The sequence below is a fragment of the Phalangium opilio genome, unplaced genomic scaffold (assembly GCF_054372755.1).
Source record: "Phalangium opilio isolate 3A_F unplaced genomic scaffold, DU_Popi_V2 ptg000329l_1, whole genome shotgun sequence".
Lineage (NCBI taxonomy): Eukaryota > Metazoa > Arthropoda > Arachnida > Opiliones > Phalangiidae > Phalangium > Phalangium opilio.
Genome location: NW_028324226.1, coordinates 9,483,329 through 9,502,327, shown reverse-complemented (window position 1 = coordinate 9,502,327; position 18,999 = coordinate 9,483,329). Strand labels below are relative to the sequence as shown.

The following is an 18,999-nucleotide window of genomic DNA, read 5'->3' as shown; positions in this document are numbered from 1 at the left end:
ATTCCTATATTTCCTATATAAGGAATTTAAATTTCTGACTGGGCTCCCTGGCAAGTGAAAGCTGTAATTGGTTCCGTGAAATTCTCACAGATGGCGCTGTCATGTTTTGATAAACGTGCTTGATAAAAACAATGTGTTTCGCTGTAAGCCGATTTGAATTGTAACTCTAGGTTCAATACATATTTCTATCTCATTGTTTAAACACCGACGTTTAAAGAGACAAAAATACCGAATTTTACAAAGCTTTACTTCGACGCTAGATGGCGGTAGCGAAAACTATGACGTAATGGTAGGGCCCCCTGGTAAACGACGTATACTCCCAATTTTATTTGTCTCCCATCAAAAACTACCAGCATGTACCTTGGAAAATTTTAAGAAATACTTGGCCACCAATTAGGAGAGGTATTTTGAAATATAGGAGATTCTAAAAGTTTTTCTCCTTGCTTTGTATTAACTATTCGCGAATATTAGGGTTGCTACCAGATTAATCGCGAATAGTTAAGCCTAGTATTCGCGAGCATTGGGGTCAAGTATTCGCGATTAATCGCGTAGTATAAAATATACCAACTATTCGGTATTCGATTTGGAATAAACTATTCGATTCGGCATTGCTACCCGATTTAATCGCGAATAGTTAAGCCTAGTATTCGCGAGCATTGGGGTCAAGTATTCGCGATTAATCGCGTAGTAAAGTATTTACCAAGGCTTAACTATTCGGTATTCGAATTGGAATAAACTATTCGATTCGGCATTGCTACCCTATTAATCGCGAATAGTTAAGCCTAGTATTCGCGAGCATTGGGTTCAAGTATTCGCGATTAATCGCGTAGTAAAGTATTTACCAAGGCTTAACTATTCGGTATTCGAATTGGAATAAACTATTCGATTCGGCATTGCTACCCTATTAATCGCGAATAGTTGAGCCTAGTATTCGCGATCATTGGGGTCAAGTATTCGCGATTAATCGCGTAGTAAAATATTTACCAAGGCTTAACTATTCGGTATTCGATTTGAAATAAACTATTCGATTCGGCATTGCTACCCGATTAATCATGGATTAACTAACGCTAGGGATAGTTCGTTCCCCCAAAAAGATAACGCATGCATGTTCCAAACGCCCCCTAGCAGCAGTTACTATCCCTAACAGGAAGTTATAAGAAAATTGGACCAAATATCACGTGGTCTATGACGTCAAAATTGAAATACTGCCTAAATTGGGCAAAAACGATTTATTTTGCCGAGAGATGGCGCTATATCTACATCCGTTTTGGTCCAATAAATTGGGGGAATGAAGAGGGCAATCAAGGAATAATCCGGAACATGTAGTTGGCGATAGAATTACATGGGAAACCCAGTTAGTGAACAATCCCTATAGCGTTAGTTAATCCATGGATTAATCATGAAGTGACGTAGGTCATAGATTCTCGTAAAACGGCGCCTGGTGAGGCACTGTCAAAGGCTTAGTGCAGAGTAAATTCTAGGAGAGCGATAGCTCTCTTAGATAAGACTTCATACCGACTTTAATGTATAAGGATGATTTTTTGATTGGTTATAACTTTTTTTGTATCGTATTAACTGCTTTGAAAAAATTCCACAGAACTACAATTCGGGCCCTCAATATGTGGTTAAAATTTCAAAAAGATCCACTCATTAGTTTATTTTATAAAAAAATAAAGTTGCTAAGGGTGGTTTTCATTTGCATAAAATGATTCAGCCCCATAGATATATATACGGGTCTAGATACCCTACTGAATCGGGGGAAAATACGGAGATGACAGCTAGCAGTCGACGCGATTTTCCCGGGGGAAGATACCTAGTGCGCCATCTATCGCTGAATTTTGAAAGCTAAAAAATTGGATAAATAACTTTTGCCAGCGGGCGTGCTGATGCTTTGCAATTGTATTTGGTAGTTATAATGTTATTATTTGGTTTCGAGGTGGTAAACAAACTTTTAATCATACTTATGAAAAGATATTCCTTTCCAGAAGTTGATAAATTATGACAATGTGTGAAAGAACAACTGTTAACCATCTTTAATGCCTTATTTCACTAACATTTCATTAAAAACACTACTTCTTTTACGTAAAAACTATTTATTTCACTTAAGAACATAATTACACGTATAAAGGAGATCAAAAATACGTAAAGCTATTTGAAAAGTTAAGCCTAATTTGAATTTCCCGCTCTTTTCATATTCGAATTTTTCGTTTTTTTGTTTCTTGAAACTCTCAATAGATGGCGTTTGGATCTAATTCCCCCTCCGTAAAGCGTCGACTGCTAGTTCTCACCTCCGCATTTTTTAAAGGGCCTAACAGAGGGGAAGTGTATCTAGACCCGTATATATATCTATGTTCAGCCCTTTTGGTGAAAAAGTTAAATTTTCCCATAGAAATAACATGGAGTTTTTTTCAAATTTAGCCATTTTGTCGCCACCCTTTTGAAATGAAATTTTCGTTTGTTACGTTTGGGAACGGTTTTATATCAAAATTTAAACCTTTTTCTAGGACCATTTTTAAGGTTTTTGAGAAAAATTTATTTTAAGTATGTTTAATTTTAAATTTTAAAAACTACCCCAATCTGCGATATTTTAGCATTTATACACTGTTTTATTAGGAAATATCAGCGAGACCAATGTTGGCCTTTTTTGACGTATAGTGCCTCATAATAATCCGATTGTTTCTTCTTAATGCCTTTTGGTTGGAATGGCCTATCGATAGTGAGATAAGACGGCTTTAATATTGCTGCAGTGACGTTGACGCGGCCGCTACAGCGACGCCTTCAAAACACACGGGTCTAAATTGTCGCGGATATAGTCAAATTCAAACTAGCTTAATGGACATTTTAACTTTTCCCTGCTAATTATTCTGGATTACCAATAAAAGATAATTAAACTAGACTCCCAATTAAAGATAAATAAACTAGATTACGAATTTAAATAATTAAAGTACTTTACCAATTAAACGTTCTTAAAATAAATTATCAATTAGAGTTAATTAAACTAGACTACCAATTAGAGGCTATTAAACTAGATTACGAATTAAGGCTAATTAAGCTAGATTACCAATTAAGGGTAATTAATCTAGATTACCAATTAAGGGTAATTAATCTAGATTACCAATTAAGGGTAATTAATCTAGATTACCAATTAAGGGTAATTAATCTAGATTACCGACGACTGGTAATTAAACCAGATTACCGACGACTGGAAATTAAACCAGATTACCGACGACTGGTAATTAAACCAGATTACCGACGACTGGTAATTAAGCTAGATTACCGACGACTGGTAATTAAGCTACATTACCGACGACTGGTAATTAAGCTACATTATCGACGACTGGTAATTAAGCTAGATTACCGACGGCTGGTAATTAAGCTAGATTACCGACGACTGGTAATTAAGCTAGATTACCGACGGCTGGTAATTAAGCTACATTACAGACGAATGGTATTTAAGCTAGATTACCGACGACTGGTAATACCGACGACCGGTAATTAAGCTAGATTACTGACGACCGGTAATTAAGCTAGATTACCGACGGCCGGTAATTAAGCTAGATTACCGACGACTGGTAATTAAGCTAGATTACCGACGATTGGTAATTAAGCTAGATTACCGACGACTGGTAATTAAGCTAGATTACCGACGATTGGTAATTAAGCTAGATTACCGACGATTGGTAATTAAGCTAGATTACCGACGACCGGTAATTAAGCTAGATTATCGACGACCGGTAATTAAGCTAGATTACCGACGACCGGTAATTAAGCTAGATTACCGACGACCGGTAATTAAGCTAGATTACCGACGACCGGTAATTAAGCTAGATTAACGACGACCGGTAATTAAGCTAGATTAACGACGACCGGTAATTAAGCTAGATTACCGACGACCGGTAATTAAGCCGTATTACCGACGGCTGGTATTTAAGCTAGATTACCGATGGACGCGCAACGGCCTAGGACTTTTTCTCCCATATTTTAAAGAATTTTAATTAATATGAAGACTGAAGTGACAGATATTAATAAAAACTGTCATTGTAGACAAAGACTGGAAAGTGTAAAAGATAAGGTTTGAAAATGAACTGCCTGAAGTAACAGATATTAAAATTTTCACTATTGAAGACATCATTATAAAACATCAATTATTTTAAAAAATTCTTATCTTACTTTTTTTCACCAAAATTTCATTTTCCCGAAATATTTTTCAGCAATATTTACCAAGTATTTTGTCCTCAATAGTAGTTGTCACCTAGAAGGGTTTAAGGGATACTAGCTTGGTACTGGTTTTACTTTCAACTAACATTTGATTCTAGGAGATTCAAATGCTTCGATATCTGAAAAGATTTCTCTTGAAGAGTTTAAATTTTTATATTTTAAAATTGAAAATATTGCGAAGCGGAAAATAATATAGGCCTTTTCTTTGTGATTTAGTTATTAGTGTCGAAAAGATCTGTAGATTAATCGTGATCTTTGAGAGCAACACAGCACGTTAATATTTATTACTTTGAAAGCTTTACAATTTAAGAATACGTTTTGTAAAGTTTTAATACGGTTTATATTTTGTAAGCTCTCAACGATTTTCTCACGTTATAGGGTCAATTTTCTACCTAATTTTAAATTTTTGATAAAAAATAAAATGTAAAGCCGTAGTATTTTTAAAATAACGCGCATGTTCCTTTTTAAAATACTTTCCCGAAGTAATTTTGGTGAAAAAAAGTAAGATAAGAATTTTTTAAAATAATTGATGTTTTATAATGATGTCTTCAAAAGTGAAAATTTTAATATCTGTTACTTCAGGCAGTTCATTTTCAAACCTTATCTTTTACACTTTCCAGTCTTTGTCTACAATGACAGTTTTTATTAATAGGGATATGGACTGCAAAACCAGGTGTAGTCAATTCTCGCTTGTCGTTCTCGAACTAGCTCTCGATCTACAGGAAGTGTCATACTTATGGAAGGAACATATCTTATAAACTTATGGTACTATCAGCAGAAGGGAATAAATAATGATGGCACACGCCCTAACAAATCTGTAAAACCTTAAATTTCATTTCCTTCCCTGATAGGCTAACGAGCTTCTGTCATCGCTGTGATGTCCTGAGCGACACGTGAAGAACAAAATAGTAGTTCAGAGTTTAGTCCGCTTTCTTTGAATAAAAATTGCTGAAGTTAGTGTCGTAACTCTTGAAACAGAATCAAGGCTCAAGCTATTCACACTGTAGCGGACAAAGTCAGGGAAAAGTTAAAGTGGCGTGATCCATAGGGACTTTGTTTTAAACGGACTATAAAGAAGGCAACGGCGGGTGGGTAAAAATTATTTGAGGCGTGGTTCAATGAAGCTTAGTTCGTGTTATTTCGAAAACTACCGCTTCCGGGAATAGGCCTTTCCGAAAAAGTTTCTGAGCCCGGGGCACCTTGTTTAAAAGGTCCCCGGGATATAGTTAGGCTTAACGGATTTTTTAACTGTTATAAATAGATAATATTTACACTATTTTACGAAATTAAGTATAAATAATAACTAACAGAAACTGGAAACTCGAATGTACAAAAATACGACTATGACGTTAAATTTTGGACAGAAAGCGGCCTGCATAAGTACTGAGCTAGTATAATTAGGTTTGATTGGCTGCTGCTAGAACTGAACTGACTCGAATGAACTGCTGTCGGACCTTTTACCCAGGATTCCTTTGGTTTTTTTCAGAAAGTCCTATTGGCGCTGGAATCTCGCGAAAAACAAGGACTAGGTGTCCAGTCCCACTCTATGTGGAGTCTTTGTATCTTGTTGTCACGTATTGCCTGTGACGTATTTCAGATAATTTTTACGCGCCCGTTGATGCCTATTTCACAGTCCCTTTAAATTAGTTTTACGCTGTGTTCTTGGGCGTATTTGCAGTTAATGTTTCGTTAGTTTGATTAAACTTAAATAACGATATTGTTAACGATCCAAAAGGATTTAAAAAATCACGTGAACTTAATTAGAGAATCAAGATGGTGAAATTAAAGGAATAGTGACGTTATTTAAAAATTATCTCAAATCTAAAGAAAACCTTACTTTTATTTAAACTCTTCTGATTCCAAAAATATGCTTGATAGATATTTAAACACAGAAAAAAAAACGCTTCGAAAACTTGAAATTTGGGGGGCAAAAGCAAATTTGTGGAGAAGATTTTTGGCGGGTTTTTCTTCTTGCTACGTCACTCACGGCATCTCGCGGAAAAGCCAAGCGCGAGCGCCCAAGACTCCCAAGTATACCAATGCCGCGCGAATCTGAATAAAATAGGCTTAACGCGGCGCTGAGACAGGCGTCACGTGAGCGACATCTAGAGAGAAAATTTCTCCTTACTACGTCGTCAAACGAAACAAAACTTTATCTAGGCCTTTTCCAAACACAATACTTTTATTGCAATTTTATAAATTGCTACGAAACCAAATAAAAAAAGTAAACATATAATAATAAACTAGATTTTTGAAGGATTTTTAGCGCAATTTAAGTTTGTGGATGACGGAAATTATGTCACTAACACTTTAAAGTGTTAGTGCCACGTTTTTTGAAAAGTGGCTAATTTTCGTTTTAAAACATCAATTGGGTTATAATAACAGTAGATCCAAAGAAAAAAGTCTTAGAAATTTATTCATTTTGTAATATGAAAAGGAAAATTGATATTTCACATACCTCATTAAGACGGAATAAGTTATAAATATACTCCTGGTGACGTCATAAGAGGTTGACCAGCGCGAGACAGATTTCATTACGAGAGCTAAGCCTAGTTTTTAAACATAGCGCGCGCGTCAAATTCGATCACTTTGAAAGCACCACCTATCAATAAAAAAAAATAGGACTTGCGGAGTCGCGGTTCACGCGCGCTCCAATCGTGACGTCACCAGGGGTACCGCGAAATTTAACTGTCAAAATAATTTTAAAAAATTCTGCGAGTAGGTTCCGAAAGCCGGGGTTTAATAACATTTGAAAAGTTATAATGCAATATATAAATTGATATTCTGAATCAGAAAGATTTGATCTTTCAGATGGGAATAAAACCTTTTAGTTTTAAAAATAGCGATTTTTGGTGACTCTAACACTTTAATTAATAAATATTACAAAATTGTTTATGAATGCTAGCTGCCCTCAGCCTGTTGAACAAAAACTTTATTACTTTTAATTTGCTGTTTAAAATCTTATTAAATACTAAAAGTTAGTGTTTTTAATTAGTTCCAAAAGCGAGCGGAAATTGAACAGAAGTTGGAAGAAGCCGCCAATAAGGAGAAGGAAGAGATGCGTAAGGAAAGGCAAGGTCTCTTTCTCACCAGGAGAGAGAAACAAGCTCAAATGCGCAGAATTGAACAGAAATTGGAAATTGTGCAATTGGTTAGTCTTAGTCTTAGTCTTAGCATTTGTAATTGTTATTTCTTTTAAATTTTATCATAATTCTTGTATATTTCCTTTATTAAGCATGATGAATGGGAAAAGAATCAGCTGTTGTTGCTGAATTTTATCATGACGAAGTGTGCTCCATCTGTCGCCTACAAACCAAAAAAACCCTGTCCTGAAAGTGAAAAAAGGTTCGCGGAATCTCGAGAACGAATTCTAGGTTCGTAAAGTACAAACTTACGCTCGTATAATTTTTTTTTTTTTTTGTTCCATTCAACTGCCATTGCAAATTAGCAGCTCCATTTAAACCAATGTTAAACTCCAGTTCATTATAATATCAATGTGACTACGTTTAAAGGGGTGATGAAGTAGAAAAAACAGTTACTTTTAATTAGACTTATTCCTGATCAGCGCCACCTACCCATAGCGGCGACTTTGAGAACTACTGTAATTGGCAAGCCAACCAGATGTCGCTAAAAATCTGGTGACGACACTGACGGGCACTCTCGGTGTGCGTTCTGTAACGCTCAACGGAGACCAAACGCGTTGAGCTCCGTTGTATTAGGCTACTGAACGGTTTTTTGCAAACTTTGCGTTGTGTCGTCTGCTTACTGTTCATGGAAATGGATATGCGAGGGCCTGCTAACTGAAATAGGAGAAAACTCTGACCAGTAACTTAGCCAAGGCTTAAACTTTAAAACCCAATAACGTTTTAAGCTTCATAGATATAATCGAAAAAATTTCATAAAACTCTATCAGACATTCTTTCGCATTCAGTCGCTGCTAAACCGATTTTATAAACATTGCCGAAATTATCCGTCAAATTAATTTCTCGAAATCCTTCAGGGAGATAAGTTTCCGCCATTGCTGATACGATACGTCACAAATTGCGTTGCTCAACGGAGTAATCGGCTCTTATAGCCGGTGACTTCGATGCCTCTCCTCCGCTTACAATCGTGACGTCAAACCGGAAGTTCCTAAAATTGTTCAGTGGCGAATGCGCATTCAACGGAGCCTCCGTTGAGCGTTAATGAACGCAGCCTCGGAGTCTGACCAAAAATTGGCCCGCTTTATTTAATTTAAGGTAGCACGCCAAGGCTTAGCGAGTAGCGCTACTTTAAAAGCTCCAAAAACGCCATAAAACAAGTTTTTACCTTTAGGTAAGTGTTGGATATCGTCGACAAAGAAGTTTGGAGCCTGATTTAGTCCCATTTCATAATATAATTCAAATAATGACGCTGAAATTAACTTCAACGAGCTTTAAAGCGTGCTAATTTTTGGTCAGACCCCGGGAGTGCCCGTCAGTGACGTCACCAAATTTTTAGCGACATCTGGTTGGCTTGCCGATTACAGTAGTACTCAAAGTCGCCGCTATGGGTAGGTGGCGCTGATCAGGAATAAGGCAAATTGATTAGGGGTGTTAAAATATGCGTAAAAATATGGAGATAACTCACCGAAACTTTCTTATTAAATTATATTCAATTTTCAAAGTTGTGTTAGGGTCGCCAAGCCAAAGTCCATTTTGCAACAAATTCTGAAGATGGTAATTGCTTTAAAAAAATTAATAGGGCCGCTGAAAATCTCTCATACTCACAAGCATGGATAAAGAATGCGCGTGAGGAAATTTGTTTTCACTCTACAGGATAGGCAACTCCCTATCTCGAGCGACAGAATATTCTGTATACACTCTGTTACAGCGTCGGTTGGCAGCACGCGTAAAGCCATTTCTCTATGTAACGTAGCTTTGTATGTGCTGTCAAGAGACAAAAAACTTCAGGATCTTCAGGATTTAAAATATCCGGAAGTTGTTTTTTAGCTCGAATGCACGGACCTCTAGGCCTTAGTTTCAAATACGTGTGAAATTGCCTACAGCCTACTACACGTATTTGAAATTAAGGAATAGAGGTCCGTTCACTCGAGCTAAAAAACTCGCGGATATTTTAAATCCTGAAGAACCTGAAGTTTTTTGTCTCTTGACAGCACGTACAAAGCTAAGTTACATAGAGAAATAGCTTTGCACGTGCTGACAACCGACGTTGTAACAGAGTATATACAGAATAAGCTGTCGTTCGAGATAGGGAGTTGCCGATCCTGTAGCGTGAAAACAAATTTCCTCACGCGCATTCTTTATCCATGCTCACAAGGATGATGCATGATCAGATTGAAATCGGCACGCATAGTTCTAGCAGGACGTTAGAAGTGAGGGTAGAATACGCGAAAAAATGGAGGGTGGCCTACGTCAGATGAATCAGGAAGACCGCCCGCAATTTTTTATTGTATTCCACCCCCATTTTCTAGCGTCCCACCGGAGGCTGAATGGTTCCACATATGGATTAACTAACGCTAGGGATTGTTCAGTAACCGGGTTTCCCATGTATTGCTATCGCCAACTACATGTTCCGAATTATTCCTTGATTCCCCTCTTAATTCCCCCAATTTATTGGACCAAAACGGAAATAGATATAGCGCCATCTCTGGGCAAAATAAATCGTTTTTGCCGATTTTAAAGATGGCGGCGCCCAATTTAGGCTGGATTTCAATTTGGACGTCATAGGACACGTAATATTTGGTCCAACTTTTTTTTATAACTTCCTATTAGAGATAGTAGCTGCTGCTAGGGCTAGGATATTCAAGAAACTTTCTTTCCCACCCCGTCTCAAAATACTTAGCATCCATAACGGATTATTTTGCATCCAGCTCCATCGAGTTGAGAAAAGTTCCACTAGAGTGGCCTTTCATCCGCTTGGATATAAGACCCAATTAACTATATCACGCGCTTGTGGCGCCATCCATCCCGGTGCAACCAAGGGAACTAAAAGAAAAGGCGGGAAATTTGACTGATTTCCAGAATACATGTATTTATACATTTCTTATCTAGGCTTCGAGATGGCGACGCCATCGCGTGATAAACATGGTAGCTGTCCCTTCTGTCCCGATGTTTTCAAAAGTGTCCCAGTCCCACGTACCCCAATAGGCAAGTTAACGCAAAGCCTACTCTAGTGGTACTTTTCTCAACTCAATGTCAAGCTCGTGTCAACATTATTCAGGGTGACCACAATTCCTATATTTTATAATTTTTCCTATTTTTTCGATACCTTCCTATTAGTTCCTATAATTTAGTCAATTTTCCTATATTTTCCTATTTTTCGAAATTTTTTCACATTTTGCGCGCGCTCACTGTTGTTTTTAGTAGATGTCACTCAAAAATTTGAAGTGTGACAGACATGAATGCAGTTTTACATTTCTGCCACCAAGGATTAATAATGCAAGCTAACGTTTAGCTTGCATTATAAATCCATGCTGCCAGCCTGCCACCATGGAACTATTATTTAGGAAACTTAGCTGCAATGTAGGGCACTTTTAAGGAAACATAATTCGCACTCCGATAATATTACACCATGGAAAACGTTATGTGGAAGCGGCAAAAATAGAGTTAAAAAAACTTGTCTGCTTCAGATCGTGTTTTCAGTTTTAGTTTAGTCAGGGCCGGAATAAAAGGGAGGCCGATGGGGCACAAGGCTTGTTGGGGGCGCATTGATTTCACCATCCAACCATACTAAAAACTTAGGGATCGAGTAAAAAGGAGCCGAGTAATTGAGAAAAATTTTCAAAAACATACACTCCATAGGAACAGCATTACACCCAATTTTGGAGGCTCATAACTCTGGTTCTAAGAGAGATACGAGGATGGTCTTTGATTATGTTATAGTCCTATATAGCCCCCCCATCCAACCATACTAAAAACTTGGGCATCGAGTAAACAGGGGCCGAGTAATTAAGCAAAATGTTCACTAACATACCCCCTCCATAGGAATAGCATGATTACCCCCAACTTTGGAGGCTCGTAACTCTGGTTGTTCCAGAGATAGGGAGATGCCCTTTGAGTATGTTATAGTCAGGACCGGATTAAAGGGGTGGGAGCGAGGGGTGCTGGCCCCCGGGCGCAAGGATTGTTGCGGGCGCATTGAGTTAAACTATTCCCCTAAGGAACATTTGCTGTTCCTTTTTTTCCGACTTAAGGGGGCGCACATTATCTCGGCCCGCGTGTGCAAAATTGCTTTATCGGGCCCTGAGTTTAGTATTCCGTCATTTCCATGAGGTACCTGGCTATCGAATTTTTTTTAATCTTTTTAAATTGAATTGTTTAATACTGTTTCAGTATGTATTGAAAATCATGTCTTATTAATTCCAAATCATTTGAAACCTATATTTTCTTATTTTTTCAATGGCAAATATCCTATTTTTTAATGATACATCTCCTATAATTTCCTATAAATCAATTGTAAATTTCCTATTTTCCCATATTTTTTTCAAGGCTTTGTTGTGGTCGCCCTGCATTATTGTTCCAGCGACCTGCTTAGAGCTAGTTTAACACGAGTATAACCATAAGTTTATAAGATATGTTCCATATGTGTGAGACACCCCTTCCTTCGTAATGCTAAAGTCTTACTTAGAGCAAGTTCGAGAATGACAAGCCAGAAATGACTACACGCGGTTTTATCTTAGTTTTTAGTGTGACTGTACTAAGCCTTTGACAGCGCTTCACCAGGCGTAGCTTTACGAGAGTCTATGACGTTTCACCTACGTCACTTAATGACAAGCTCTCAGTAACCAGTGACAAACCATGAACCTTCCTATATAATGGACCCGAATCTTAATGGCGGATCCAGCGGTGGCACTGGGCAAATGACCGGGTTAACAATTGCCCAATGTCCAGTTTAAAATAAATTCTTATTTCCCACCCTGGTAAGCAGATAAAAACCTTCCAGTTTCTGGTCCTTCTAGATTGAAGGTTCATGGACAAACTTAAAGAACAAATCTTATGAACTTACAGTATAACTGTTAGGGCTTACCTTTTCACTTTTGTGACTTTTATTGCGATCTCTACGCCATGCTTGCGCGAGGAAAAATAGAGCATAATAAAATTTAAACCCAACGCTACCCAGGCTTTTGTTGCCGAACATCCAATATGGGAGAATGGGTTGAGCTGAATTGTGTAAGCAGGGATAGATATAATTTTAGAAGCAGGAATGGAGAACAGGGTAATCTGGGCGCGCGTCAAAGTCCCGGCTGCCCTTTTCCGGGGACCGGGGGTGGGGCGGTATGAAAGAAGAGGCGGGTCATAGCGACAGCGGTAAAAATTAATTGTTTTCGCCGTTCCCGTCAGCGACGGCATCAAAACGTAGTTTAAATGAGCCAATAAGATAATTTAAAATTTTCGTTACGTGTTGGAGGGAGGGGCTCTATACTGGGCTATGAGTCGGACTGAAGTAATACTAACCGTTCTCCATTCTTGTTTCCAAAATTACATCTATCCCTGGTGTAAGTCTTTGCTAATTAGGTACACTTTGAAAGTTTTTAGAAATCTATTTCTAAAATTCGTCATGTCAAAAACCTTAGGTAGCTGAAATTAAATTGCTAATGTCTCATGCCATCTTTGTCTAGCTCACGTCTAGGTTTGGAGGAAGGGTCAAAATTCATACCCATTTTTTGTGGACAAATAATGTCTAGCTTTTTTAGTAGACATTCCTTCAATACAGCTCCGTGATATATGGTTGTCTGACCATTTCAGTTATTTCCTTTTAAGCTTACTTGATATTTCTGCGTTTTACATTTTGACCAACGTATGATCATTCGTTTACTTCCACAGAAAATATTAGACAGCAAAAAGAAAACATTTTCGCCCAATTGGCCGAGATTGACGAACTGTACCATAAAGATGGTGGAGAGGATGAGGACGAAACAGAAACTGTTGAACCAGTTAAAGACGACAAGGAAAACTTAGGACCCTCGGCTGAAGAGGCAGTTGCTGCGGCTGATGGTGACAGGACCTTGACTCTCAAGGAAGAAGCTGACCCTGTTGTTAATCCCATCATAACTGATGAACCCGCGACGGTAGTAGAGGGTGAAAAGGCGTCTTTAACGCAAGTTGAAGATAATGGTTCGAGTCTGTTAGATAATCGCGTTAGTAATATGGAAACTGAAAAAGAAAGCATTCCCACTGAACCAAAAGAATTGCCAATGCAAACAGAAAGCGAGGGTAAGATTACGCCTATTGTGGAAAGTGGAAAGCCACTTGATGCCCCCATTGGCGATCAAGAATTTGAGCCTATTTACGATTAAGGACATAACCATTTTTTTTACCATTAAAGACAAAGAGTTATGTATTATAAGGCTTTTTTTTATTGTATAGTCATTGGCAACTTCGGAACCATCGGGCTGTGGGGCAAATTCTCAAAAAAACATTTATTAAGTTATTGTAACTTCTGAAGTGGTAACTATCATTTAAAGGATTAGTGTCAACCTCGCTAATTAATAACCGCGAGCCATAAATAAGTGAAGAGTCCTTGGTACCATTATATCTCGAAGGAAAATCAGTTGTGGTCTGAAGATTTCATTTGTGCTAATGAAACAACAAGGGGTCGAATTAGATTTTTTTCCGTTTTTAACTACCACGCTAATAAGTTAACCAAGATCGTTGATTAGTGGTCACTCACGTGATGATTTTGATTCCATTTGTTGGTTTATTAGCAAGAGCGGAATCAATGGGGTAACACCGCTTGTGTTCAAGATTTAAGGGCACCATTGACTGCTATAACTGATTTATACCTCCCGCACTTACACAATCAGATATTAACGTGCGAGATTAACGCTAACACTTTAATCGTTAGTTATCGCTTGCAATGCGTTGATAAAATGTTTTGAAGAGCTGGCTCCTGTATTTTATGGAAAATCCCGGTGTTTTCAAGCTTGTTTAACTAAGAGTGTAGAATTATTTGTGAATATCAACTTGGCTTTTAAGTCATAAGACTAGAGCTGAAAAGTTAAGTTCTTCCATCGTGTAAAGGTATCACTAATCACTCTCGGTTTTCATAGTAAATCGCCAGCCAGCTTTTTCCACACCTTGTAACAGCGACTAGACTGAAAGACTTGAAACAGCTTATTAGCTGTACGAAAATTTACAGTAAGGAAAAAGGCTTTATTCCAACTCCATATATTGTCTATTGGCCAAAGAGCCATTATATTAAAAAAAAGCATTAATGCTAACTTCTTTTTCCCGCGACAATTTAATTATAATCCTAAAAGCATGCTTTATAGTCTTTAAGTGGTTTGAAAGGGAAAGATTTCTATAGAAACGCCGGGTTTTCAGAGGAAATAAGTCTTTCAAATCCGTTTAAAGATTATAATACATTTCATTTCATTTTAGTTTAAATAAACTTCGATTGGATAATAAAAAGGGTCAAGAAGATCTTTATGCTTAATTAACGTAGTTAATAATTAGAAAACGCACTGTTTGCATCATGGCAGCCAAGCCTATTATTTAGAGAAATTGTCTTTTGTATTACGGGGCAATGTTTGAATTGGGTTGCTTTTGAAGCGGACTAAGGCTTAGCGGCTTTCTTTTGACAAGTGCGTGGTAACTAATGGGAAACCTACGATTTGAAATAAATCGGTTCTGGCACTTCTCCCTTTGCTCCTTTTTAAACTATAAAGATTATTTCATTTGAAGTTGTTTAGCAATAGCAAACATTTTGTATTGTAAAGAATGTACATCATTTCTTTAATGATTAAAACACTTTTCTCATTTAACAATTGACTTGAATTTTATTCTCTGTAAGTCGCGTACAATCATAACACTCCATTATAGATATTGTACAAAAATTTCGCTGGCCAAAATTATTAATTTTACCTGATTAATACCGATCTCTTAGGTAAATGCTTCGTATTAATCTATTCTAGCATGGAAACTTAATCTTTTCCATGTTTAATTTCATTTTAACTAGAATTAACCATTAAATTAAACTATTTTTAATAGCATTCTAGTGTTAGCAGAAATAGATGATATAAATCTCATCATTTCTGGTGTTAGATCTACAGAAACCACGATTGAAAGTGAGCCACCATAATATAACCAGTGTAAAAAGTAAACGTTTTATTAGTGGAAAGCCCCTTCTTCTATACGGGATTTACGAGAGGTTTTCTGTGGGCGCTGCCATAACCTGTCGGCGGCCTTTAGGTTAGTGACTGGCATTGCCTGTCGTCGAACGCGCTCTGTAGCCTTGGCAGAACAACTCTCCGAAAAGGGGGCGGTAACCTCGTAAGTCCCGTATAGAGTGAAATAATTACAATTTATTTAAGAAAATTTCACCAAATACCTAAACAACAACTAAAATAGACTCGAAGCAAATGTCGGCTCCTTTATCGCACTTTTACATGGTGGCTAATCTTTTACACACCAATTTTACCTTGCAGGAACCAACCAGAACTCGTCCATGAAGGCGGAGCCTAAACTAGCCTTTGCTAAGCTTAGCGGTCCAATTAACTCCACCCCTCGACTATAGTAGGATCTAGGGGTATAATTAAAGGACAGTTGAACCTTATCACGCTTTTTCAGATTGAGGAGGGGGTAGGCACTACTCTCCCTCTTTGCATCAAATTAGTTTTGTATGGTGTTTTACTTGCGGCTACTCTAACTGCCCCTAGAGCCTTCAAAAATACGTTGCGTTAATGGTTTCTGGGATCAGGTCAGAGGGACCGTAAGAAAAACGGCATTAGGTGTTTCCTCGGCTCATTAACTTCTGGATTGTGGTAATCTTATGTATTGTTGTATTTGTACGTTATTGTGAAATAAGGAGGTCAAATAAACAGTTTAGTTTTTAATGTAAAAAGGGTTAATAATTACGGTTACAAAGATTTTGGGTTACTCTTAAAGGGTTTAATGTTCCGTTTTGGGCGTAGGGTGCTAGGTTGAGCTTGAGATACCACTGGTTGTGGTGTTAGGTCGGGTAACGAAGCTCGGCGATGTTGAACGTTTCCCGTGGTCTGTAGTGGGGCCTGCGGAATTCTTGAACTCGTTGCGATGTTTGTAGTTTTAGGCATCCATTCGAACACGTCGGTAAATGTTTCGTTAAGATGTTCTTGATAAGAATCATTGTTAGGGTCCATAGGTATTGGAGGTTGCGAGCGTGAGCGAAGTTGGTTCTGATGTCTTTTCGTAGTTCCATAAGCCGTATCGATCTCATACATCATCTTCCCCACATGTTTGGTGATGGTTCCCTGGCGCCATTTGGAACCTTTTCCATAGTTCCTCAAATAAACAAGGTCGTTAAGAGCGAATTTATGCTCTTTAGTTTCTGTAGTTTCTTGTGTAGCTTCAGTGTCTTCATTCGACCTTGGAATGAGATGATTTTGATCGCGTGGAGCGTCGAAGCGAAGGGGACTGTGATTTGGGCGACATAAGTCTAATCGTGTCATGATGCTTCTTCCCAGCATCAATTCCGCTGGAGATTTACCCGATTTTAACGGTGTGCGCCTATAATTGATGAGGATTCGGTTTAGGCGTAGTTCCAAACTTCCTGTTTTGAAATTGTTTAGTCCGTTATTCATCATGTTAATTTCTTCTGATGAACCCCCTGTGAGTTTCTTTAAACTGGTTTTAATTGTTCTCACGGAACGTTCCGCTTGACCATTACTTTGGGGGTGATAGGGCGCAGAGAATAAGTGCTTGATGCCATTCACAGTTACAAATTCTTTAAATTCTTTGCTTGCAAACCCCGGTCCATTATCCGTTACTAGTGTCGGCATAATGCCATACCTAGCAATATTTTCTCTTAGGCATTGTATGACCGCATCGGAAGAGGTTGATCGCGTGACCGCTAATTCGATCCATTTCGAGTAGGCGTCTACTAGAAGGAGAATGTATTTACCTTCTATGGGCCCCGCAAAATCGGCATGTACCCGTTGCCAAGGGCCTTTGGGCGCGATCCAATCTTGAAACTGTTGGGCTGGCATGGACGAATGTTCCTGACAAGTATGGCAAAGGCTAGCCAGTTCCGTAATATCGTGATCGATGGAAGGCCACCATATCCGCGATCTAGCCAACGACTTCATTTGCACAATGCCCTGGTGAGTACTGTGCAATTCTTCCAGTAATTTGGCCTGACATGACTTCGGTATTACTAGTCTATTCCCCATAAATAGGATGTTCTCAAAAGTTGATAGTTCCATGTGTCTTTTTCTGTAAACCTCCATGTCTTCTTGTAGTTTGTGGGTGGGCCAACCCTGACGCATATACGCCAACACCGCAGACAGTGTGGCGTCCTTTAAGGTTTCCTGTTCGATGCGTATGCTCGTGATAGGACTAGCATCTTGCTCTTGCAAAAGTAAAACATACTCGGTGGGAACCGGTGTGGTGGTTGAAGAGCAAGGCAACGGCAATCGACTCAAAGCGTCGGCGTTTTGGTTAGCTGAACCTTTTCTGAATTTAATTTCGTAATTAAAAGCGGACAAGAGTAAAGCCCAGCGTTGGATGCGGGCAGCAGCCATTGGTGGTACGGGTTTTTCCGGGGCGAATAATGAAACCAAAGGCTGGTGGTCTGTCATCAATGTAAACTTTCGCCCGTACAGATAGTCTCGAAACTTGGTGACTGAGAAAACTATAGCTAAAGCCTCCCTCTCTAACTGGGAATAATTACGTTCTGCCTGTGTTAGGCTGCGAGACGCAAATGCTATTGGACGTTCCTGTAACTTGTTGGTGGAATTTGCTTCCATATGGGAAATGACTCCTCCCAATCCATACGGGGAAGCGTCGCATGATAGAAACACTTCTTTTTCGCTATCGTAATGGACCAAAAGTTGAGAGCTTTTCATGGCTTCTTTGGCTCGTTGGAACGCGCTCTTCTGTTCCTCTCCCCAAGACCAAGGCGTGTCCTTGTGTAGTAACTGATGCAGGGGGGCGAGGTTTGAAGAATGATTTGGCAAGAATCGTCCGTAGTAGTTTATGAGCCCCAAAAACGATCTGAGGACTTCGACGCTGTCTGGCTCTGGAGCATTCATGATTGCCAGCATCTTGTTGTTTAAAGGGTGCAACCCTTCCGCATTGAGACGGTGCCCCAAAAATTCAATCTCCGAAACAAAGAATTTACATTTTTCTTTCCGTAACTTGAGGCCTTTCTGTTCTAGCCGTGATAACAAATCATCAATTTGCTGTAGGTGTTCTTCCTGCGTTTTGGCTCCAAGTAGTGCATCGTCTAGAAACGGCATCGTTTTATCTAGGCCTTGGAGAACCATTTCCATAGATCGTTGGAAAATGGCCGCGGAAGAAGAAAGTCCAAATGGTAATCGGGTATATTGGAATAAACCCTTGGAGGTGTTTATAACAGTCAAACCGCGCGACTCCTGATCCAGCTCAATTTGATTGTATGCTTCACTCAAGTCTATTTTTGAGAAAAACTTGCAGCCAGCTAGGCGCGAAAATATGTCTTGAGCTCTTGGTAATGGGTAAATTTCCATGTTGATCGCTGGGTTTGCCGTGGCACTAAAATCTCCGCAGATTCTAATTGACCCATTCGGTTTTACGACCGGTACTATGGGGGATGCATAACTTGAGAAAGGTATGCTCTCAATAATTCCTGCGGTTTCTAATCGTTGCAGTTCTTGTTCCACTTTCTCAGTCATGGCATAGGGAACAGTCCGAGCCTTGCAGTACTTGGGTACCGCATCGGTTTTCACATGCAGGTGGGCCTGGATGTCTTTCAGTTTCCCTAGACCCGGCGTGAATAGGGTCTCATGTTTTTGTAAAATTGAGTTTAATTTCGAAGAGTCGTCCGTTACTTGACTTATCGTTG

At 38.8% G+C, this 18,999-nt stretch overlaps 1 protein-coding gene across 1 annotated transcript in view; it reads left to right on the top strand.

The window, feature by feature from the left end:
* Window positions 1-14,965, top strand: part of Pnn (desmosome associated protein-like protein pinnin) — a 34,838-nt gene extending 19,873 nt beyond the window's left edge. Inside the window, exons 7-9 of the mRNA XM_089858767.1 lie at window positions 7,214-7,369; window positions 7,454-7,592; window positions 13,023-14,965. Of these exons, the coding sequence (XP_089714893.1) occupies window positions 7,214-7,369; window positions 7,454-7,592; window positions 13,023-13,495 (768 nt within the window). The 3' untranslated portion in view covers window positions 13,496-14,965. The remainder of the gene's footprint in view (window positions 1-7,213; window positions 7,370-7,453; window positions 7,593-13,022) is intronic.
* Window positions 14,966-18,999: the final 4,034 nt, after the last annotated feature.